The sequence below is a fragment of the Anabrus simplex genome, chromosome 3 (genome assembly GCF_040414725.1).
Source record: "Anabrus simplex isolate iqAnaSimp1 chromosome 3, ASM4041472v1, whole genome shotgun sequence".
In the NCBI taxonomy this organism is placed as follows: domain Eukaryota; kingdom Metazoa; phylum Arthropoda; class Insecta; order Orthoptera; family Tettigoniidae; genus Anabrus; species Anabrus simplex.
Window position 1 is genome coordinate 306,742,085 of NC_090267.1, and position 24,610 is coordinate 306,766,694.

The 24,610-nt window shown below is 41.6% G+C and overlaps 1 protein-coding gene across 1 annotated transcript in view; it reads left to right on the forward strand.

The window, feature by feature from the left end:
- LOC136867252 (ras association domain-containing protein 10) overlaps window positions 1-24,610 on the forward strand; it is a 612,553-nt gene that overhangs the window by 450,576 nt on the left and 137,367 nt on the right. The window contains exon 2 of the mRNA XM_067144392.2: window positions 13,445-13,484. Coding sequence (XP_067000493.2) covers window positions 13,445-13,484 — 40 coding nt within the window. The remainder of the gene's footprint in view (window positions 1-13,444; window positions 13,485-24,610) is intronic.

Sequence of the window (24,610 nt, forward strand, 5' to 3'; positions counted from 1 at the left end):
TGCCATTAAAGAGCAAGCGTGTAAAATGGAAATGGCATTTCAACTGACGAGGAACACCTACAACAACAAAATTCCTATCGTATGGAGATAAACTAAGTCATTTACAAACTGTTGTTAAACCTGAGTGCCTGTATGTAGCAGAAGCATTTCATGTGATTGGTAAAAACCGGCTTGAAAATATCCGGAAGAGAGAAAGAAAAATGCTCAAAAAATTATTGGCCCAAATATAAAAAAATGGGGAGAGGAGACTCAAAGATAACAAAGAATTGTATTAAAGAACATAAGGAGTGCTTGAATTGATGATAAGGATACTGTTGTATGGACACTTGTTGAGGATGAACAATAACAGACTGACGAAGAGAATCTTTGAATTCTTCAGGAAGAGGATGTCAGAGCTGAAATCGAAACCGACTTTCAACCTCGAGTGCGTATTTTGATTTGACGCCCTTTAGACTTCTTTTATTTCAATTTCGACGGTCAGTATTGCTGATTTTTCATTAATTCGTAGGGTAAACGCCGAATGTTTCACCAGAGATTTTCAACATGCCGGTGTCGTATGATATGGAGTACCGAATGAATTTTCTTTCGCACTTCAAAAATCTAACTACCCTGCTGGATTTAAACTCTTGATCATGGGATCGTAAGGCCTAAATTCCACCGCGGAGAGAGCACATAAGTATAGTAGTAGTAGTAGGCCTATAGACTGATAATGAGCTCGTCAGCTCTAACAATAACAGGGTCTTAGAAGTCCGAAGTCCGAATATCACGTACACAACTTGAGATAATTATCAGGTACAAATATCTTATAAGAGCAGATTTTGCTCCAAGAAGTTACACTACTCAGGAGTTAGAGCTCCAGAAACCATGGTCTAGCCAAAATCGAAGAAACAGGTAGTCTACCTTAAGAATAATAAAGGAAACACAGAGGCGTAATTGCCCATACTACCTGGCCTTAATAGTAAAAAAAGAAAAGTTTGTACATAGCCGGCCATAAACAAAATGCAAGGAAGCGAAACATCTGCACTTCTATAAACTGTTAAGACATTAAGTGGGCCTACGGCCCGAAGATACAGAGGCTAACCCTATGCTACGCCGGGGTGACTAAAAAGGAAACATTAATGCCAATACAAGATTTAAGAAATTTAGAGGTTGAAAACTTTAGTTACCCAATGCAAGCTTGAACGGGAAACGGCAGTGGGTCATCACTCTTTGTTCCCTTACATTACCTATTTCCCAGTAGGGAGCAGAACCAGTGTCGTCAGACTTCACAAAAATTCTACATTTAAAAACAACAGTTTATAAAATTACATTAAATGAAAAGAGGTTGAAACCTTCCCCCTCAAGCTACCCCCAGTAGCTATCACATTTCTAGGTAAAATCTGCTATTACCTTGAGCCGCTGGATCACGCAGACCTCGCCCCGGTCTCCCTAGGTCACGTCACACTCCCCAAACACTGGACCAATTCAGACAACACGGCCCTAAAGCGCCCTGCTTTTATAGTACCATAAGGGGAAGATTCCAGAACTCTTTACTGATAGGTGGATTCCTATACACACCCCCGGTTTTAATTCGCTTGAGAAAATATTTCTAAGTTTTTGATAGGTTGATTATAATCGAGGAGGGACAAGCTGAAGTACTGACAACTTCGGAACATTAAAAAAAAACAATCATCAGCACCAAGTATACAAACTTCAAAAATAAATATTACTCTATGAAGTAATTAGATTTTAGCCCGAGAGAGGGAGCAAATGAACCGATGGTAGAGACATCTAACTCTAGAAAACAAAAGTTTCTGGGAGTTCACAAGTTCAAGTTTGTTTACAGAGGTGACCTTAGAGAAGGCGCGCAGTTCAAACAGCCGAGGAATTTATACCCCAGGTACACTAATAATAATAATAATAATAATAATAATAATAATAATAATAATAATAATAATAATAATAATAATAATAATAATTGTAGTTAGTGGGACGTAAAAAACAACAAAAACATTAATAATAGTCGTCATCATCATATGAGCTTAAGTACACTATGCAGGCATGTTGCTTTGACGCCATTTATGTTGCTTGCGTGTCAATTTCTCCGTTTCGCTTTATCCTACCAGATGGCAGAGAAACGGATCTCTGTGTGGCAGTCCATGGCTTTCAATTAATGTTGTCGAGTAAACAAACACCAATGGGATGTTTCATTTGTGATGTAGGCTAAGTGGAACTCTAGGCCTTGTTGTGCCTCTCCACATGTGTAAGTCCCGTTTATAAATGTTTGTGCTTTCTGACGGGGAATCGAAACAACTTTATCTCGCCTGAACCAAGAGCATGATATCATTACACCTGTATTCCAGGATGTTTCGTGAATCAGTGCTTGGTAACATTACGGCTTTATATCTACGAGATTTTGTCTACCCATGCCATCTTTAGATATCAGGTAGCTTTAAGAATCAGCCACAAAATATGTGTGTGCCCGTTCCTAGCCTACTCGAAACAAAGGTGCAGTCCAGCTGTCAATACAATACCGCTGGCAGGGGCGGGAACTTGTTTGGCAAGAAGTGCGGCTTAACTTTGTTGTAATATTCGCCAATTGCCTGCGGCTTGCTGTGGCTAAGTGAGAGGGGAAATAAATCATTGAAATAGGTTCTCTATCACTGGTCACTCAGCTTAGGCGTAGAAGCTGAGGGTTAATGACCTCACCCTCTTCTATTAATATATCCGATCCGCCGAATGATGTCCCGTTATTGTTTTCCGTAGTATCGTCGTTACTTTCCATCATTGCCGTTGATGTTGCCGCTCTCTTGGTCTAAATAGTGTATGTATGGATGGATGGATGGATGTTATATCATCAGGCCAGAGAGTGGTTGGATCCTCAAATAACACCACCAAAGGTTATGCGGTTACAGAGAAACCGCAAAAACCGATGGCCAAAGTGAGGCGTGCTAGGCAAGATGAGGGGTATGTATAGTAATCAGCCCGAATTTTCAATAGCTGCACCATCGGCTGTCATTCATCACAATAATAATAATAATAATAATAATAATAATAATAATAATAATAATAATAATAATAATTTCTACGTCGCACCGACAGGTCTTATGGCGCCGAAATATGCTCAGCTACTGTGTGCAGATATTTTTTTTAATATGACGTCATCCGGCTGCTTGCTCGTCAATATCGACGTTACGTTATAGGCCTACTATAGGCCTACTAGATCGCAGAGTAAACTGAATCTCTATTTCGGGTCTATGGCTGAGTTTTAATTAATTTCGTCGGGTACACACCAAATGTGTCACAAGAGATCTTTCACATGCGACGAATGGACTTTTTCCGCCCTTAAAAAATCCAACTACCTACCTCTGCCGGGTTTGAACCCGCTATCTTGGGATCCAGAGGCCGGCATCCATAGAGGGAGCTAAAGAGGAAGTGAAGAGTAATATAATTTCCCGTTGCTTTCCTCACTGATCCAGAAAGTTCTAACTTAACTCAGTCTCCCAAGCTCGTTGGAACCGACCCACACTTCAAAAATAAAAAAATAAAAAAGACCAGCTGCAAAAGTTACTTACGGTTACTCGTAGTTCAGTAACTTTCATGTTGTCAAAGCCAAGGATGAGTCTGAGACAGACCAATGAAAGTAAGACAATTTTTTTCGCCCGTACCACACGATATATTGTATTCAAAATACCACCTGTGTCTCTCAAATACTGGATCTGGTCTTCTAAATATTGTAACTGACATTTTTGTTGTCCTTACTGCTGTTTAATGTTCTCGCCGTTTTTGTTGTGGTATATTATAATAATGCCGACCCCGTGGTGTAGGGGTAGCATGCCTGCCTCTTACCCGGAGGCCCCGGGTTCGATCCCCTGCCAGGTCAGGGATTTTTACCTGGACCTGAGGGCTGGTTCGAGTTCCACTTAGCCTACGTGATTAGAATTGAGAAGCTATCTGACGGTCACATAGCGGCCTCGGTCTAGAGAGCCAAGAATAACGGCCGAGAGGATTCGTCGTGCAGACCACACGACACCTCGTAATCTGCAAGCCTTCGGGCTGAGCAGCGATCGCTTGGTAGGCCAAGGTCCTTCAAGGGCTGTAGTGCCATGGGGTTTGGTTTTTTATATTATAATAATGGCGTGTGACCTCCGAAGATGTCTGGTGCAGGTCTTTCGAGTTGACGCCGTGTGGGCGACCTGCGTGTCTGTGAGGATGGGCCCTACCTAAGATGAATTCTAATGCTGAAGACGGCACACACACACAGCGCCCGAGCTGTTGGAATTAACCAATGAATGTTCAAATCCCCGACCCGGCCGGGAATCTGTTTCGGGACCCCTGGGTCAAAGACCAACCATTCAGCCATGGAACCGCACTTTGTTATGGTGAAAGCCATTGTTATTTTCGTTATTTTTCTCTCGTCGTCGTGGTTTTGGTTCTCTTGTTCAGTCCAAAAGAGAAATCTGGGACAGGTTTTCTTTTAAAGTCTTAAAGATAAGAAATTTACTGAATCACTATGCCATGATTTAACCATTATTTTCATCATTTCAACATTCTTGGAAACCTTGCTGGTCTCTAACGAATGAAACAGACAAAAGCAAATAGTTATCAAGTAGTGATACATGCATAGCATTTTATACAGCAGTTTCACAACATTATTTTGGTTTCTCCTCTTCCTAGAAACAATTAAAGTACGTAGTGTAGCGTACTGTATATGATACATCAGGACTAAAGTGATTCGGTTGTTTTTGACAGATTATCTTTAAACATGTCGCCGTTGTTATCTTAATGTCGTTACTGATGTCATTTATGAAGTCGTTTTCATCTTTTCGTTATCGTTGTTGTTGTTGTTGTCATTATTTCTTCTCGTAACTGTCGCTGTTGCAGTTGTTGTTCCTTTTAATGGCGAAATTTTTAAACAATTTATCAATATACAGTAGTTATATTGTTTAATCTGTTTCCGTGTCCGACTCGTTGGCTGAATGGTCAGCGTACTTGCTTTTGGTTCAGATCGTCTCAGGTTCGATTCCCGGCCGGGTCGGGGATTTTAACCTTCATTGGTTAATTCCATATCTAAGGGGCTGGTTGTTTGTGCTGTCTCCAACATCCCTGCATCTCACACACCACGCATAACACTATCCTCTACCACAGCAACACGCAGTTACCTACACACGGCAGATGACGCCCACCCTCATTGGAGGGTCTACCTTATAAGGGCTGCACTCGGCTAGAAATAACCACATTTCCGTACTTTTCTATTTTCGAAGGAATGTTCATAACTAGACGTAATTAGTGCACTTAACTAGACCCAAGAGAAGTGGTCTCGTGGTTTAGTCGTGCACCTGTGAGTTTCCATTTGGGAGATAGTGGGTTTGAACCCCACTGTCGGCAGCCCTGAAGATGGGTATCCGTGGTTTTCCGACTTTTACATCGAGCAATTGCTGGAACTATACCTTAACTAAGTCCACAGTTGCTTCCTTTCCAGTCTTATCTCTTGTAAACTTAAGATCTGTCAGTGTCGGTGCGACGTAAAACAAATAGCAAAAGAAGAGCAGAACTAGGAAAGAATAAGGAGAGAAAGAAAGGAAGAAGGGGAAAAGAAGAGAAGCCAAGTAGATTAAAACTACAAATTCCACTTTCCAAGACATTTGACTTGGTAGTATCTAACTGGTAGGCCACGGCGCCATTTTTAGATCCAGCAATTCACAAGTTCAGCAGTACAGAAATTTCTTTCTTTTTTTCTTTTTGCTATTTGCTTTACGTCGCACCGACACAGATAGGTCTTACGGCGACTATGGGAAAGGAAAGGCCTAGGAATGTGAAGGAAGAGGCCGTGGCCTTTATTAAGGTACAGCCCCAGAATTTGCCTGGTGTGAAAATGGGAAATCATGGAAAACCATCTTCAGGGCTGCCGACAGTGGGGTTCGAACCCACTATCTCCCGGATGCTAGCTCACAGCTGCGTGCTCCTAACCGCACGGCCAACTCGCCCGGTACACAGAAATATCTTCACACAGACTGACCTTTACACACACTAAGAACACGACACCGTTAACAAGGATGTCCCAAATCCGTTATGGAAAGTTGTACCAGTGGCAATAGCAATAACAACAGCCGAGCTGAGTAGCGCAGACTGAACAGTACCGGCCTTCTGAGTTCAAGCTGGTGGGCTCGACTCCCACTTAGTCTAGTGCTGTTTGAAGGTGCACCTCTTCTCGGTAGATTTACTAGCATGGAACAAAATATAACAGGGATAAAATTCTGGCTCCTCGGCGTCTCCGAAAATCGTAGGAGTAATTAGTGGAAAGTTAAAACAACGACAGAAAAGGGAGATAACAACAACAAAGATCACTTTCTACGACACATTAGGCCTTCAGAACAGTCGTCAGTATTGTGATTGGCTGAACTGTGAGCTAAGCTTTAATGGTGCCGCTGTACGGTACCAGAAGTGGTGACTGAAATTAGACTTTTTGACGATATTCCTCGTGGGCTGTTTAGGTTGCTAAGGAACCTCAGTCGTAAAGAAAATACTGTACGTAACAACAAGGAAAAACAGATTATATTTCCCAAATATGAGTGCAATTCAATTCCGTGGCTAATTAGCATGCTGGCCTTTGATTAAAGGAGTCCCGCGGTCCATTCGGGTTGGGAATTTTACCTTCGTTGGTTATTTCATCTGGCTCGGGGCAGGGAGTTTGTGCGGTCTACAATATTAGATTTTATCGTAGGTAGGATCCCATCCTCAAACACTCGCAGGTCGCCCATGGGCGTAAACTCGAAATACCTGCACCAGGCTGCTTCGGAACCATACGTCGTTATACCCCATTATTATCACTAACTGGCGTTGGAAGAGTATGGGATGCGATCTGTTAAACATGAAGGATAGCCTTGGTATACCTGCTTTGGTGCATTGAAATGGCGTATGGCTTTTAGTACCGGGAGTGTCCGAGGACAAGTTCTGCTCGCCAATTGCAGGTCTTTTGATTAGACGACCGTAGGTGACCTGCTCGTAGTGATGAGAGTGAAATGATGATGAAGACGGCACTTACACCCAGCCCCCGTGCCAGCGAAATTAATCAATGATGGTTAAAATTCCCGACCCTGCTGGGAATCGAACCCGGGACCCCTGTGTCCAAAGGCCAGCACGCTAACCATTTAGTTATGGAGCCAGACCTCTGGTTTATTGATAAACCAGAATGACAAAAAACACATGTGATAGATCATAATTATTGAACCACCAAAGTATTTGAATCTTACTCCACGTCGTGAGGGCTGATAACCTCGGTATTTTCCACGAAACAACAACCACCGCCATCATCATACTGTTGGGAGTGAGACTGCCAACTGCATCATCTGATTAGCTTCTTTTGCATGGCATCCGCAGAAGTTGAATGTGTAGGTTTTTCTTGTCCATCTCTACTGCAACAAAGTAGCTGGACCATTGATAATCTCTGTATTTATTGGGCAAGCGGCTTATAAGGCACATCAAGATCCTCTTAATGCAATTTATCTGCCGTTATATCTCCTTCGGTACAGCCACTTCTAATTGAATCATTTATGGCCAGACTCGGGTGGAGTACTAACTCATTTTATAGCTCAACTCCGCTTCCATTAGGGCCCACTGGTATACACCTCCCTGGAAGTAAAAATCGCTACTAAGCAGTTTAATGTCCAGCATCGACAATTGCAATTTAGTATTTTGGAGAAGAATGGCTCATTTACCGACCGTTGTCGCCCGAGGATTACTGTCACTTCTTACCATACAACACCGGGCTCGATTCTACATTTTCTAAAATTTAGTTAGCGTTATCATCTGGAACATGGACGGTAAATTAGGAAGCTAGGGACACTTATTTTTGCTAGTTTTTAAACTCTACCGTGTTAGATTAGCTTTCGGAAAGTACTAGGGCTTGAAAGGTAAAGAGCGAAGCCACCTCTAGTCCTCATTTCTAGTAGGCTAAGTTATCTCCAAGGTCATTCGCCTCTCCAAAAGCGGAAGTCTCGTTATTAAATTTCTTGATTTTTTTTTTCGCCAGATGTTGAACGTAGCACTAACACAGATAGATTTTCGGCGGAGATAAGATTAGGATGGCCTAGGACTAGGAAGGAAGCGGCTTTGTCCGTATTTAAGGTACAGTTTAGCCTCAGCAGTTGCCTGAAGTGAAAATGGAAAACCATGGAGAACTATCTTCGGGTTTGCCGATGAAGGTGTTTGAATTCCAAGCTTGCTGCTACTAGGTCGTACTGCGCAGCCAACTTACTTATGTTTATTGATTTTCTACGGAGAATTGAACTCGTGTACTTTCGGCCTAAACAAACATGTCTTTGTCACATCGACTATATGCTATATTCTCCTAAGTCAATAAAAGAACCGCATCATTCAATATAGTTCTAATAGGATTCATTTATATTTGATATTCATCTATATAAGGTCATTCAGTATAATCATATTACATTAAAATGATGGCAAGATGGGGCAAAATAAATAGGTAATGGGTTTGGGGCAAAAGTATTAATTGCATCATCCGTGTCTCATAAGTAGTTAAGTAAAGTCGTGCCCTCATCCCAAGGTGTTACAGATTTTTTCAGACACATCCCCAATGGGGATGAGCTGCATGTACAATTTCAACCACATACCAGTCCTCGTGCCATTCTTAAATTTCTTAAATCGAACCCAGACCCCCGAGGACGGCAGCTAATAACACTAACCGTTACATGACGGAGGTGAACGTCTCTTAAATGGAAGTGGTGATCACTAATCATTGTTTCAGGGAGAAATATTAGATGAACATTCGAAAAAATGAGGATTTGACAAAGAAAAGGGAAGGGCTATGAAATATATGACAATAAAACTCTATAAATAATTATGTTATTGGTTTTACATCCCACTAACTACTTCCGCAGTTTTCGGAGATGCCGAGTTGCCGAAATTTTGTCCCACCGGAGTTCTGTTACGTACCGATAAATCTACGGACACGAAGCTGACATATCTGAATACTTTCAAGTAGGCCTACCATCGGACTGAGCCGGTATCAAACTCACAAACTTGAACTCAGAAGGCCAGCGCTGTACCCTCTAAGCTACTCAGCCGGACAAATAAGACTTTCTAAAGCCTCACAAATCTAATAGAGTCAGGGTTGTATGAGAACAAGAATTGACCAAGGATGGTCGGAGAGGGAAAGGTGACTAGCAATCGTAGGTTCATCTAGAGGCACCGTGGTTGTCATCGCACGCTCCCATGTTGCCAATCCCTGGAGGGTCAGCCGACTTACAACAAGTAGGGCATATTGTGGAACTATTTATAGGGTGCATGCGCCAGTGCACTGCAAGGCGCAAGGTGCAGGAGAAGACTTAACTAGGTTGACCAGAGTGCAAACCCCCACTCCTCTTTCCCTACATCTGTCTCACCCTATCGGCCTGTCTCCGCCTTACAATTTATCTTCTCTGGCTCTTCTTTTCCTTTTTACTTTGCAGTTATTCCAGTAATGTCTGGAACAAGGGGGCAGACAGCAATTCTGAGAGCGTTCTTTAAATTACAATCAGAAATACTCGCACGCAATCTAGTTTTAGTACAAGTCAAAACAGAAGAAAAGCTTTCACATATGCATGTGAAACCAAACAGACAGCTAATCTTAGCTGCTTCTCGATGCAGCTTAGGAAAATATTCCTTCGACAAATTCTCGCAGACTTCGACCAAAGTCTTTGTATTGAAAAATATATTTTTGATGATCACGTAATGATTGTCCCACAGATTAAGCATTTGGCTTTATCGTCACGACTGAGAAAAAAATACGAAAGTTCTCAGTTCGATTGAAATGGATTTTCGGAAGTCTGTGCTTTCTTCGAAACAGGTTGCTCCATTATTATGTTGTTGTCTTGCGCTTATCTATTTTACTGATAAACAAGCTGTCTATCACCGAACGCTTCGTCGCTCTCGGCACACTACACCATCCGAGTCAAGCAGAGCTGAGCCTTGTCGGACCAATGCGCACTGCACGGAGCCTCTGCGCCTCAGTTTGCACGCGTAAGATTTTGGGCGTTTGAGAGGCCCCGTTATACTTTATCCACAGGGGTAAGGAGAGGGGCTCTCGACTTGCCGTGAGAACAACATCCTAATGTGACGGCCTTAACTGAAATGTCTTTAGATTCTCAAAGTTGTTCAGATTTTCACTCATGAGTCTCGAGTCTCCTGGTTCAAAGCCATGTTATACGTACGTAAGTCAGCTCCATCTGTGGACCAGTGGTAGAATGTAGAACTCCGGGACCCAGATCGCGGCTATAAACCAACTTTGAAGGATAGAAAATACAGAACTCCATTTGGCACTCTATGTAGTATGATCTCGACGTGTAAAAATCTCGAGCTACACATTTGATGTTCATCCAACAAAGTGACCTAGCAGCACAGCAATAGGTCACTGTAAAGAGTTCTGGTGTCTCGACCAATTGTGTTGGTTTTCAATTTGCATTACGTCTCACTGACGCAGATAGGTCTTACGCCACATTGTGTTAGGGAAGGGCTAGGGGAGGGAAGGAAGTGGCCGTGGCCTTAATTAAGGTACAGCACCTGCATTTGCCCGGTATGAAAGTGGGAAACCACGGAAAACCATCTTCAGGGCTGCCGACAGTTTAGTTCGAACCCACTATCTCCCGGATGCAAGCTCACAGCTATGCGCCCCTAACCGCATGGCCACCTCACTCGGTCGTCCAATTGGTAAAGTAGGACAGGACGTCTCTGTGGTGTAGTGGTTAGTGTGATAAGCTGCCACCCCCGGAGGCCAGGTTTTGATTCCCGACTCTGCCACGAAATTTCAAAAGTGGTACGAGGCTGGAACGTGCTCCACTCAGCCTCGAGAAGTTAAGTAGTGAGTAGAGGGGGCGTTCAATTCCGACTTCAGCCATCCTCAATGTGGTTTCCCGTGGTTTCCCACTTCTCTTCCAAGGCAAATGCCGCGATGGTAGCTAACTTAAGGCCACGGCCACTTCCTTCCTTCCTTCCTTCCTTCCTTCCTTCCTTCCTTCCTTCCTTCCTTCCTTCCTTCCTTCTTCCTTGTCTATCCCTTCCAGATCCCCCTCCCCCAAATGACCTCTGTTCAGCATAGCAGGTGAGGCCAACTGGGTGAGGTACTGGTCTTCCTCCCCAGTTGTATACCCCGAACCAAAGTCTTACGTTCCAGGACACTGCCCTTGATGTGGTAAAGGTGGGATCTCATGATAAATCCGAGGGAAAACCCAACCCTGGAGGGTAAACGGATTAAGGCTCGGATTCACCAATGCGAGTAAAGGCTTTTATCTTAGTTTAAAGTACGTAAAGTGAGATAACAGTTAAGTTTGTATTCACCAACAAACAGATAAAACAAACACATACGGAGTTAAGCAACATTGGGAGTGGTCACCCACTGGATGGGTGGCCAGCACTCACAGTCCTAGTCAGCTACAAATCTCAGATAACGGGTATTATCTCGGTTTTAAAATTTTACCGAAGATTGGTTGACCGGTAAAATGAGAAATCTAAGATAATAGCATTCCAAGATGGTTGTAATATCTAATTACTACTGAAAATCACAGCGATGAGTAATATGATCAAGATTATGCAATTAATAAACGTCCTGGGTGGATATAAGTACGTGCGACATATTTCGAGGATGCATTTAGCTTCGACACTGCCAGTGTTGCCCATCCCCTAGGTTCTGTATGGTCCACCTGTCTCGGGGAAATACCAATACCGGTGCTCCCATCGGAGCTCCTCTGTCGGTCTGTAGTGTTTTTGAACTGTAGTGTGTTTTGTCGCTTGAATTTATAAAAAAAAAAATTAAAGTTTCCAGCATAGATGATTTTTGCTGTATTTGTAGCTGACTAGGACTGTGAGTGCTGGCCACCCATCCAGTGGGTGACCACTCCCAATGTTGCTTAACTCCGTATGTGTTTGTTTTATCTGTATGTGTGTGTTGTACTCTATCATGTGTGCGCCCAGGAAGACGAATGTACATTCAGTGAGCATAGCTAGCACAGCAGCTACATGTATCAGTAAGTGGTAGTACTGGATAGTCACCCATCCAGGTTCTAACCACGACCAATGTTGCTGGTCTGTGAACAGTGAGGCTGTTACCGATGTTGTTCGCAGTGACGACCACTTTCGTTAAACATGAGTTTACGTTGACGTGGGTGTGCGGATGTTCATTTTGATTGACATCGTTAATATGCAGCATTTGTGGTGTGTGCACCGCCTCGTCTCCGGGAACCAGTGCTTCATATTTTTGGGGTTAGAAGGCTTTTTTTTTTTTTTTTTTGAAGGTCAGTAGTTAAGGAAGTGAGAACTGGACATGGTAGGTTTTGCTTTCTTGGTGGGGGTTGGGGAGGGAAGTACGTCTGGTTAGGTTCGTCAGGTTCTCGGCTACTCGATCCACGGAGGGGGCCCTGAGTTGGATTGAATTTGGTGTTGGAGTAGGCTGAGGATGAACAGTAGAAGGTTGTTGTTGGGTGGGTTGGTTGGAGCCGTGGGGGTGGTAGGAAGAGGTGGGGATGGGTTTGGTTGTGTATGTGCTCCAATCGGCTTAGGGTAGGTGTTTTTGCGATGGTTTTGTTTGATTGCCTTAGTGTTATCCATGATCGAACATAACGTGGAATTGCCGACACATAGGTAGGCCTAAAATGAGTTCTCGATTATAGCTTATATCTTGTACGGTACACGAGTTGGTGACTTTTAAATGAAGAATTGAGGAATACTGCCTTATACTTTGAGTGAAATTTACAATGTGTGGGCTATAATTTGTTTTCTTATGCTCTATATTATTAATGCTTTCTGCCACCAAATTCAATAACAATTCACTCTCGTAGAAAGTCATATTTGTCTTCTTACTTCGTTTCTGCTCAATAGCCGACATAGTTTATCCAAATTATTTGCAAACCCCGAATGGAATCAAAAACTTGTTTATATTTCGATGGTGGCGGAAGCACGTAGTCATTTGTTTTCCGTGCGTCAGTATGAAAAATTTGCGATTCAAACTTGAATTGAAACGAAAACTTAGTTTCGGTAAACCGAGATAGTAAATGATGTGGTGTATACGGAAGTGAGCGTTATCCAAGGTAATGACATTACCCGAGGTTTGGAAATCTAAAATAACAGCAAACGTAACTGATGTTGGTGAATACGAGCTAGGAAAGAAAGAAAAAAAAAGGACAGGACATCAAAATCACTCGCACGCAGCCTAAATGGAACCGATTAAAATGTCTGCAATAGGGTAGTAGTAGTAGTAGTAGTAGTAGTAGTAGTAGTAGTAGTAGTAGACTAGTAGTAGTAGTACGTAAGGCACATAAATACTGTATTAGCATGCTACACTACTGGTACTTCAATTAATTAGGCTAGATTATAGAATAAATTGAATTAGCTTTGTGCTGTCCTTTTTCATGGATGAAATTTGAATCACACAGCAAGGAAACGAATTATATCTTGTCTTTTTTTCTTGTTTCAGGTGTTACCAGCTACGTCCCAGGAAGCTTTGGACCACAAAGGTGAGATTCAACTCTCATTGTTTTCTCCTAATTATGCATTATTAGCCCCCATTTACTGCTTAAGTTAGGCTAATGCAGGCGCTCCTTAGCATGTCCATGGTAACGTTTCCACAGTTTTTTGTTAAAATGCATTATAATTTATTTCACTTTGCTGGGGGAAGAGTCACAGAAAAAGAAATACCGTTTCCTTCAGAATGTGTCAGAGTTTTTTTCTAACGAAGTTTCTTCTGTAAGTAATAGCCTACTTCACGCTCTAGAAATGTTTCCAGAACTTCATTAGTTAAGATTCTGCTATATTCAAATTTCTACAATCATCTTGATGCAAAATTTATTTGTAATATTCTTGCACTCTGTTCAGTTGGAAATAAGAAAGACTTTCCTTGACTTTTGCTCTGTGATTAAAAGTGACACACTACGCTTGTGTAATTTTGAGAATAAAAATACCAATGTGCGAAAGCATTGATACGATAGTTAGTTGTGTCGGTGATAAATCCAATATCCAGCAGATAAAAGTACAGTTTATTTATGTTGGAATAATTTCTTTCTTTCTTTCTTTCTTTCTTTCTTTCTTTCTTTCTTTCTTTCTTAATCCGTTTGCCCTCCAGGGTTGGTTTTTCCCTCGGTCTCAGCGAGGGATACCACCTCTACCGCCACAAGGTCAGTGTCCTGGAGCGTGAGATTTTTGGGTCGTGGATACAACTGGGGAGAAGGACCAGTATCTCGCCCAGGCGTCCTCACCCGCTATTCTTTACAGGGGCCTTGTGGTGGGGTAGGGAAAATTGGAAGCGATAGACAAGAAAGACGGAAGGAAACGGCCGTAGCCGTAAGTTAGGTACCATCCTGGTTTTTGTCTGGAGAAGTGGGAAACCACGGGAATCGAACCCTCCTCTATTCATTTGACCTCCAGTGGCTGAGTGGACCCCGTTGCAGTTCTCGTACAACTTTTCAAACTTTGTGACAGAGCCGGGAATCGAACCTGAGCCTCCATGGGTGGCAGCTAATCACACTAACCACTACACCACAGAGGCGGACTTGGAATAATTTAGTAGTAATAATAATTGTACGGCCTCAGCTGCTGTGTACTGGCATTTTAACTTGATGCCGTCTGGCGGCTTGCTCGTCATTTTTCGACGTTCCATTCTACTGTACTCTAGGCCTACTGGACGATAGAGTAAACTAGATCTCTCTTGGGCGTCTACGACTGAGTGTTAATGATGATTTTCTGGTACACGTCAAATCAAATCAGCACTGCCTAAGTGAAAAGGCAAAAAAAAAAAAAAAAAGGAAAGCAATAGACAGATGTATTTATTTACTAAAGAAGAATGACAGTCACAACTATGCATTTGTAACGTAATTTTCAAACAGTCTTTAATCTCTTTCAATGAAGTTTTAGGTTCGGAGGGTCGTGAGTTCAATTCCAGGGCGGGTCGCGAATATTAATCGCATATGGTTAATCCTCTGACAGGGGAACTGGGTGTTTATGTTTGTCCCAACACTCTCCCCTTTATATAGGCTACACAAGACACATTGCACTGCCAAATACCACAGAAATATGCAAGACGGAATACTTCCCTCCACATTGGGTGGCATCAAGAAGGGCACCCAGGCGTAAAACATGGCAATGTCCCCATGTGCGACACAGTTCGCACCCGCTACCCCTCTAGGATGCGGTAAAAGCAGTAGAGTAAGAAGAAAAAGGAAGAAGAAGAAGAAGAGGAGAAAGAAGAAGAAGAAGAAGAAGAAGAATATTTAAAGACAAATGCGTTTTTCTTCTGATTTACATTGAATCATAAGTGGTAAAAGTTTTGTTTTAAAATAACATAGGAAAGCTCTGTGAAGCATCGATATGCCATTTTCGTAGTAAAGATTGAATCCATACTGACCGAACTGTCTGTGTTCCTAACAGCAAACACCCTCGACAGTACAACTTTGTATCCCCTGCGGAAGCTTAGATTCAGGATTTACCGAGCTCGATAGCTGTAGTCGTTTAAGTGCGGCCAGTATCCAGTAATCGGGAGATAGTGGGTTCGAGCCCCACTGTCGGCAGCCTTGAAGATGGTTTTCCATGGTTTCCCATTTTCACACCAGGCAAATGCTGGGGATGTGCCTTAATGAAGGCCACGGCCGCTTACTTCCACTTCCTAGGCCTTCCCTATCCCATCGTCGCCATAAGACATATCTGTGTCGGAGCGACGTAAAGCAAATAGCAAAAGAAGTACGTCTTGTTGAAAACTATTTAACTGTCGAACTATCTACAAACTACTTTCTTTCCTTTGGGTGCTACAAATATACAGTGTGTCACCATGCTGTTATTACTATGATTTTAATAGAGTCTTCTCCAACTCCCCCACTAAATTTCTAAAAGTTAATAAAGCTGTATTTTAAATTGACTGTCAGTGGCATGAAGACCCGTTATGATACTCATTAACCCTTATATTAGTTTACCAATATTCCATAAGAATTAACACAATATATCGATCCTTTACCATGGTCTGTCATATATGTAAATTGGATTATAACGTGCCCAAAATAAACATTTATTAATATGCTTTATTACATGATAAATACAGTACTTCCTTTGTTACTCGTATATATGTTGGCTCCGAAATCCTTGACAGGATCTTACAACCACCGGTCTGTTTAGGTTGTAAAAGCGCTGGTGCAGGAGGTAGCCAAATGTCTTCCTTGGATATACTCATAAAATACTGGGTACGGCGGGTCGCTCTTGACTGTCCCGGTACCACTCGTTTGAACTACTGGATTACAATGAAATAAATAACGTTCACTTTGCTTAAAACCTATCAGACAACATGTTGTATGCCAGATGCATTACATCAGGTCATTGCTTCTGACACATAAGAAGGTGGGCAGAAACAAGAACTGTATAAACATGATTCAATAACTCAGCCATTTAGCGCGACTTGTCAGGCCCACTCCATTTTAATCTGTTTCACTTACAAGCAGTTCTTCTTTGGTGTCTGCCTTGCGGTAGGTGTAGGTATTGATATACATTCATATGATGAAAAATGGATTAATTTTTTCACTACTACGTTTTAAAGTAGCCTCTCTTAGCAATCTAAACAATGGAATTAATTATAGCAGTGTACTATAATAATATCAATTGTGAATAAATATTTTAATTCACTCCTAAAACTATTACTTTTCAAGCAAAACAGCTGTGCTTTTGGAGCAGCTTCCGTTATTAAATGTACATGCCAATATTATTACTATTATGACTATTATTATTATTAAAAATGAAAACCTACAACCTGTTTTCCAGTCAATGACCATATCAGGGATGGAATGAATGAAGCCCCCATCCTGCGGAAAGGACAGGAAACGTGCCGGCTGTCGAAGCCTGTCACACTTCTCAGGGGCAATGATTAATTACTGATAGATGAAATGAAATGATAGTGGAGAGTGTTGCTGGAATGAAATATGACAAGGGAAACTGGAGTACCCGGAGGAAAACCTGTCCCGCCTCCACTTTGTCCAGTACAAATCTCACATGGAGTGACCAGGATTTGAATCGCGGAACTCAGCGGTTAGAGGCCGACGCGCTGCCGACTGAGCCACGGAGGCTTATTATGATTATTATTATTATTATTATTATTATTATTATTATTATTATTATTATTATTATAGTAGTTCAACGTCGCATGAAGATTTTCGGCGATACAACGGTAATAAAGGGCTAGGACTGGGAAGGAAATAGCCGTGGAGCTCCAAAATTTGCCTGGCATTAAAATGGGAAACCACGGAAAACCGTCTTCAGGGCTGCCGATTGGATTCGAATGCTGAATCTAAACTTACAGCTACGTAACCAAACCATTCAGTCTGCTCTACTGAAATTAGCATTCTCCCAACATTTAGGAAGCTAGTGTTTGCCTTTACATCAGTATTAATCGTTCATACAGTCTTCTTTGGAACGAATCAAGAGAGAACATTCTTAGCACCAGATAATACACACATCAGAAACAAATGTTATGCATTCACCCGCCAAACAAAGGTTTTAAGGCATTCTATACAATGTTGAAATGGTACTTTAAAAGTAATGTGTCTTCCAGTTTATTGGCAACCAAAACCACACAAATCACTTCGACTGTAATCTAACAGAATCACAACTCACTTTTCTTGAGGTAAGCCCGTTATGTATCAACCTTATTCAAAACAGAGTAAAATGCCCCCTTGCATGAATGCAAACCATCACCCTACGTGCTGCCCACGAGTTAATTTAACCACTGCTGGTCTAAGTTATCCCATTCTACAGTGGCAATCCTGCGTGTAGACTTTGTAGTGGGGCAGGAAGTATTCGCATAGCTCTTTTCAATCGAAACCAAGCATGTTCCATGGGATTCATATCGGGGAACATGAAAGCCAATCCAGTCGGGCACGATTGCTGAAATAATTGGCCATGCCTGCACAAAAGGACGTGGGAGTTGTCGTCCAAAAACTTCAATTATTCTCCAAAATGCTGATGAAACGGTTCAACGATGGCCTGGAGAATGTTATCCCTGTATTGGAGAGCGTTGAGTGTGTCCTGGATGGACAACAATGGCGTCTGACGCCACCCCAGAACATCACTGAACCGCCACTTTCCTGAACTCCATGGACGGGATGTCCCTTGGCGTGCAGCATTACCAGGTGCCCTCCACACAGGTTGTCGACGGTCATCGGGTATCAGACATATGCGGCATTCATCCGTGAAGAGAAATTTGCGTCAGTTTTCCATAGTCCATTCTTGGTGATTTTGTGTCCAACAGTACCGTTCAGCTTGGTGTTTGCGTTTAAGAGCCGGGCCTCTTCATGACCGTCTAGAATACAGAGATACGTTGTGGAGTTTGTTCCGCACAGTTTCGTTGAAGACGTGTCTCCCGATGGCCCCCGTAAAGCCATTGTTAATCATGATGGCATTGTGGTCAGGGTTTCTGCGGGCTAGAAGTCGCACATACAGGACATCTACCGCAGTTGTTGTCCTAGGGTTTCTGAATTGCTACTACTCAAGGTACAATGGATCTTAATTTTTAATTAAATTCAGAAAATAATACCTAGCTGTGATGTCATTCGCTGACTGATTATTGAATTATCTACAACTATATGGTTAGCAGGAGAAGTTAATACTGCCTGTGTTTTGAAAACGATTCCATGTCCAAACTGCTGCTCTCTTTAAATGCTATATACTATGGAAAAAGTGTGGTTACCTGGTGAAAGTTTAAATGAGAGAAAACGTGAAGGGATGTTGTTGATCTCGTTTATAAACAGAGGGGCACTTTCATCAGATCAGTATTTGTTAGTAAAACAAGGAAAATAAAGTGCTCGTCCCGTATGTAAATACGAAGGTAGATAGGGTTTTTGAATTGCTCCTACTTAAGATACAATGCATCTTAATTTGGAATTAAATTCAGTAAAACCGAGCTCGATAGCTGCAGTCACTTAAGTGCGGCCAGTATCCAGTATTCGGGAGATAGTAGGTTCGAACCCCACTATCAGCAGCCCTGAAAATGGTTTTCCGTGGTTTCCCATTTTCACAAAAGGCAAATGCTGGGACTGTACCTTAATTAAGGCCACGGCCGCTTCCTTCCCACTCCTAGTCCTTCCCTGTCCCATCGTCGCCATAAGACCTGTCTGTGTCGGTGCGACGTAAAGCAACTAGCAAAAAAAAAAAAAAAAAATCAGTAAATAATACGTAGCTGTGCTACCATTCATTGACTGGTTATTGAATTATCTACAACTATATGGTTAGCAGGAGAGGCTAATAAGATACCACTCCTGTTGATATGGAAGCTCTTATCACGTGCCTGAACGGTATATTTTCAGTATCCTCCTGACAATATGGACTGATGACCATGTAGTCTTTCTCCTTACAAAACAATCTCGACAAAAATTAACTCCATCGCCAGCTAACTCGACAGAACATTATTCTCACGTCAGCAATACTCGCTCCTGATCGAACTTGGCAATAAAAATCTCAAATAGTGGACATCTCCATTATCATAGCTCATTAAGTAAAATATAGACGGACCGAGCAAGTTGGCCTTGCGGTAAGGGGCGCACAGCTGTGAGCTTGCATCCGGGAGATAGTGGGTTCGAACCCCACTGTCGGCAGCCATGGAGGTGGTTTCTCATCGTTTCACATTTTCACACCAGGCTGTACGTTAATTAAGGCCACGGCTCCTTCCTTCCCACTCCTAGCCCTTTCCAATCCCATCGTCTCTGTAACACCTATGTGTATCTGTGCGACCTAAAACAAACTGTAAATATATATCTATACGGTTGATAGATATCTAACATTGAATTCCCTTTCCCTTTTGTTATGTAGAGATTTTAGATATAATTAATACTTGTGGTAATATTTGGAAGTTCCGAAGTTTGTGAAAAGTCCGGTATTGTTCGTCTTTCGATAAATAAGTACGAAATATAAAAGGTTGGAAATAATATTCTGCACAACTTTGTAATGTAATTATCTTTAAAATATAACTGATCTTAACGGAGTTATTTGATATTTCCTACTTTGAGACCCCCACTCAATATTACTATGTTAATCAGATAATATACACTATACCCTAGTGCACAACCCAGCTGTCCCTCAACTGAAATACTGAGTTTCGTAAACTTCTGTCCAGCCGTTGTCTCCTAATATCTTAAGAAACAAACAAACAAACAAACAAACAAACAAACAAACAAACAAACAAATACAAATTTACCTGAACCACTTTTCAACTTGAATCGCGGTAGGAATGAAATATGGGACAACAATGTGAAGTATACAGACAGAACTATAATGATATTTGCTTGAATATACAGTATGCTGATTATGAACGTTATAAACGATGAATTGGTTTGGTTATCCGTTTAAGTCTTACGAAACTTTAGACAAGCTTGTAGTTTTCCGTGACTGTTGATATCGTGATAAAAGTGCCAGGACTTCCAGTTTTACGCGAAATTCAAACCACAGGGATGTAACTTCTCACTTCAAAAATCCCACATGCATTGGTTGGGATTAGAACCTCGACAACCTTGATGAGAATTCAGTAACTAAGTGGCTTGGCTAACACGCTGCCAGTCTATAGACAACTTACGATGAACTGATGAATGAAACATATGACTGTTCTTTGTATCGTCCGACTCATTGGCTGAATGGTCAGCGTTGAGGCCTTCGGTTCAGAGGGTCCCACGTTCGATTCCCGGCCGAGTCGGGGATTTTAATAGCGTCTGGCCCGGGGACTTCTAAGCCTTTCTAAGATTAAAGTGATGTCGCTAGGTAAGAAATCTAAGAGAAGTGAATGTCACGTTAGTAGTATACAACTGGAACTGGTAGATCATTTCAGGTATTTAGGACTTTTATTATCCAAGGGCGGTAGTTTAGTTAGTGAAATTTAATAAAGATGCTGCAAAGCTAATGCAGTGAGGTCGCATTTGCAATTAACAGTATTGTAAGAAAGAGCTCATCCCCCATAAGAAACTATCCTTACACCGGTCTGTTTTCAGACCAGATTTGACGTACGGGAATGAAAGCTGGATGGATCAGGATAAAAATTGTTCTTAGAAGTTGCTTTACGTCGCACCGACACAGACAGGGAGAGGAAAGGACTCGCAGTGGGAAGGAAGCGGCCGTGGACTTAATTAAGGAACAACCCCAGCGTGTGCCTGCTGTGAAAATGGGAAACCACAGAAAACCATCTTCAGGGCTGCCCACAGTGGCATTCGAACTCACTATCTCCCGAATTCAAGCTCACAGCTGCGCGCCCGTAACCGCACGGCCAACTCGCTCGGTCAGGGTATCCTATTCATAAGTTTGAAGTTGCAGACATGAAAGTAGCGGTAATGGCCGCTGGTACAAAGCTGGGACAATGGCAATAGGGTACTCGAAATGAGGATATAAAGATTAAGGAATGAGCTCGATTGATGAAGCTGTACGCTTAAACCGATTTCGGTGGTCGGTAAATGTGAGACGAATGGAGGAGGATAGGTTACATAGAAGAATAGTGGACTTGGTCATGGAGTGTAAGAGATTTGGATGGAGGCCAAGACGATGGAGATGAGACTCAGTTTCTATTGATTTAAAAATGTTTCGAACTAAATGAGGCCATATAGCTAGTTAAAAATAGAGTATTGTGGAGGCGTTTAGTAAATGCACAGACGCTTGCAGACTGAATACCGAAAGATATAACGGTTTATAATGATGATATACATAAGTTATTATTATTATTATTATTATTATTATTATTATTATTATTATTATTATTATTATTATTATTATTATTATTATTATTATTATTATTATTATTATTATTCAACCGGTGAATTTCATTGGCGGCCAGTATCCAGTAATTGGGAGATAGTGCGTTCGAACCCCACTGTCGGCAGCCCTGTAGATGGTTTTCCGTGGTTTCCCATTTTCACACCAGTCAAATGCTGGGGCTGTACCTTAATTAAGGCCGCGGCCAATTCCTTCCCATTCCTAGGCCTTTCCTATCCCATCGTCGCCATAAGACATATCTGTGTCGGTGCGACGTAAAGCAAACAGCAGAATTTCATTGGACTTGCATAATCATCTAAACAGCAAATCAGAACGCGTTCCTCCCACTCGAGAAAATGATTACCTAATGCCAGTAAGAGCAACAGCACCGAAAGCAAGGCTAATGCATGTAGGTCAAGGTAGAGGTTGAACAACAAGATGAAAATGACAAGTATTATGCAAGTGCCCAAGTTCAAGATGAATGAAGGTGTGCTTGAATTCGAGCCTCGCCTCTTCAACAAGTACTGAATCTACAGTACATAACGTCTATTTAAAAAAAAAAGCAACGCTGTGAAACAAGCAAAACTAATCACTCAGAATGTATGAGATGCGGCATTAAAATGTCAAATTTGAATATTATTATTGCTACAGTGTTTGCGGTACACAAGGGCGATTCAGTAAGTATTGCATTGCATTAATTTACGAAGCGTCTCCATTGTATTTATTTATTTATTTATTTATTTATTTATTTATTTGTTTATTTATTTATTTATTTATTTATTTATTTATTTATTTATTTATTTATTTATTTATTTATTTATTTAGTAGCCGTGTTTACTGGGTTTCCTTTTACAGTATATGCCGACATAAGAACATGGCATGCTATATGTTTTTCTGTCCTCAAAAACATTTAACCTCGGCCAGAATAGTTTTATTCATTATGGCCTTTGGTTGTTCGCCATGTGGCCATCAGATAGTGATAAGGTTAGGGCATGATGCTACGTCTTCTCGCCAAGTGGCCTGTCAGAGCATTACTACAAGGTGGGAAGGCCATGGAATACGGAACTAATGAGTGGGAGGGACAGTTAGAAGAATATCTTTATTAACTATTTTCAGTGGATGGTTTTTACAACAGTTTGAAATTGTTAAACTGGCCTCTTGTAGGAACTGATAGAACTCTTCATCATGGGTACAAGAAGCTAGCAACCTAACCACTCGGCCACTGGCGTTAGCGTAGACGAAAGTAACTCAAAAAGACTTGGATTATACACTTCAGTATATAAGGAATATACCATGTGGTGGTGGTTGTGATAAATATTATTTTAAGGGACATTAGAACTTGGAAATCATCCTTTCTTAACATTAACCAGAACAGAAAAAAGGAAGAAGACTGAACCTCCAAAGAATGAAGGTCTTGGCAAAGAAAAGGGAGGTCTCGTGTCAGTAGATTCTCCAGCACGTGGATAAAATTCTAGCATCTCGGCATCGCCGATAATCGTAAAAGTAGTTCGTGGGTGTATTATTATTATCATTCCCCCAACTTGCGGCGAAGATATGAATTGTGCCGGCTACCGAGGCCTGTCGCACTCCTCTGGGGCAACGATTAATGACTGACAGATGAAATGAAATGATACTGGAGAATGTTGCTGGAATGAAAGATGACAGGCAAAACCGGAGTACTCGGAGAAAACCTGTGCCGCCTCCGCTTTGTCCAGCACAAATCTCATATGGAGTGACCGGGATTTGAACCACGGTATACAGCAGTGAGAGGCCGATGCGCTGCCACCTGAACCATGGAGGCTCTATTATTATTATTATTATTATTATTATTATTATTATTATTATTATTATTATTACTATTATTATTATTATTATTATTATTATTATTATTATTATTATTATTATTATTATTATTATTATTATTATTATTAACTCCTTGAATAAATAGCCAGTGTCGGAGCCATTGGTTCAGAGTGTCTCGGGTTCGATTCCAGGCCGGGTAGGGGATTTTATGGGCATCCAGTTAATTCCTCTGACTCGAGGACAGGGTGTTTGTGTTTGTCCCAACACACTCCTCTTTGTATACATACAACACAACACACTACCAATCATCACAGAAACACGCAATAGTGAATACATCTCTCTATAAAGGGTTGCCGTTAGGAAGGGCTCCAGCCGTTAAACAGAGTCATGCTCATTACTATTAATTCTCAGTTTATCGTGTGGCTTTTGTTACATCCTGTTTATTACTTACCTGGGAATTATTAAATGCATCTTTTCATTTTTCATCCTTATTGCATATTTTTACATGAAAAAATTGGCTCACCACGAAACTTAGAAATGTGGGTTGTTTTCACTTCCATAAAGTGCATCTTGAGCAAATGAACCATTTGTCGTCTTTGTTTCACACGGCACTCTTGATTCACTGCTGTAATTTTTGAGAAGTTGAATTAACGTGTACTGGACCAGAAAATAGCACGCATGGGTTATCATGGAGAACCATAGGACGCCCGTAATAATCGTCGACAACAGAGCAACATTTACCCTCCATATACCTGGATCTTTATAAAGACTGAGAAGACATGAGAAGGCCCCGAAGATTAATTAAAGTTTGGGCTGCTGCTGACAGTCAGAGGTGGCTGCCTAACCATGACGGTGAGATGTGGTTTGTATTCCACATCTCGAAGTCCAAATATTGAGAAATGATACTGTGGGCTGAGTTACTCAGACGGTAGAGCACTAGCCGTCTGATATGAAGTTGGTGGGCTCGGTCCCGGATTAATTCGGTAGTATTTGAAGGTGCTTAAATACACTAGCCTAGAGTAGATAGATTAATGGGCACGTTATTTATAGATAGAATCCAAACCGCAAATAGACTATGTTATGT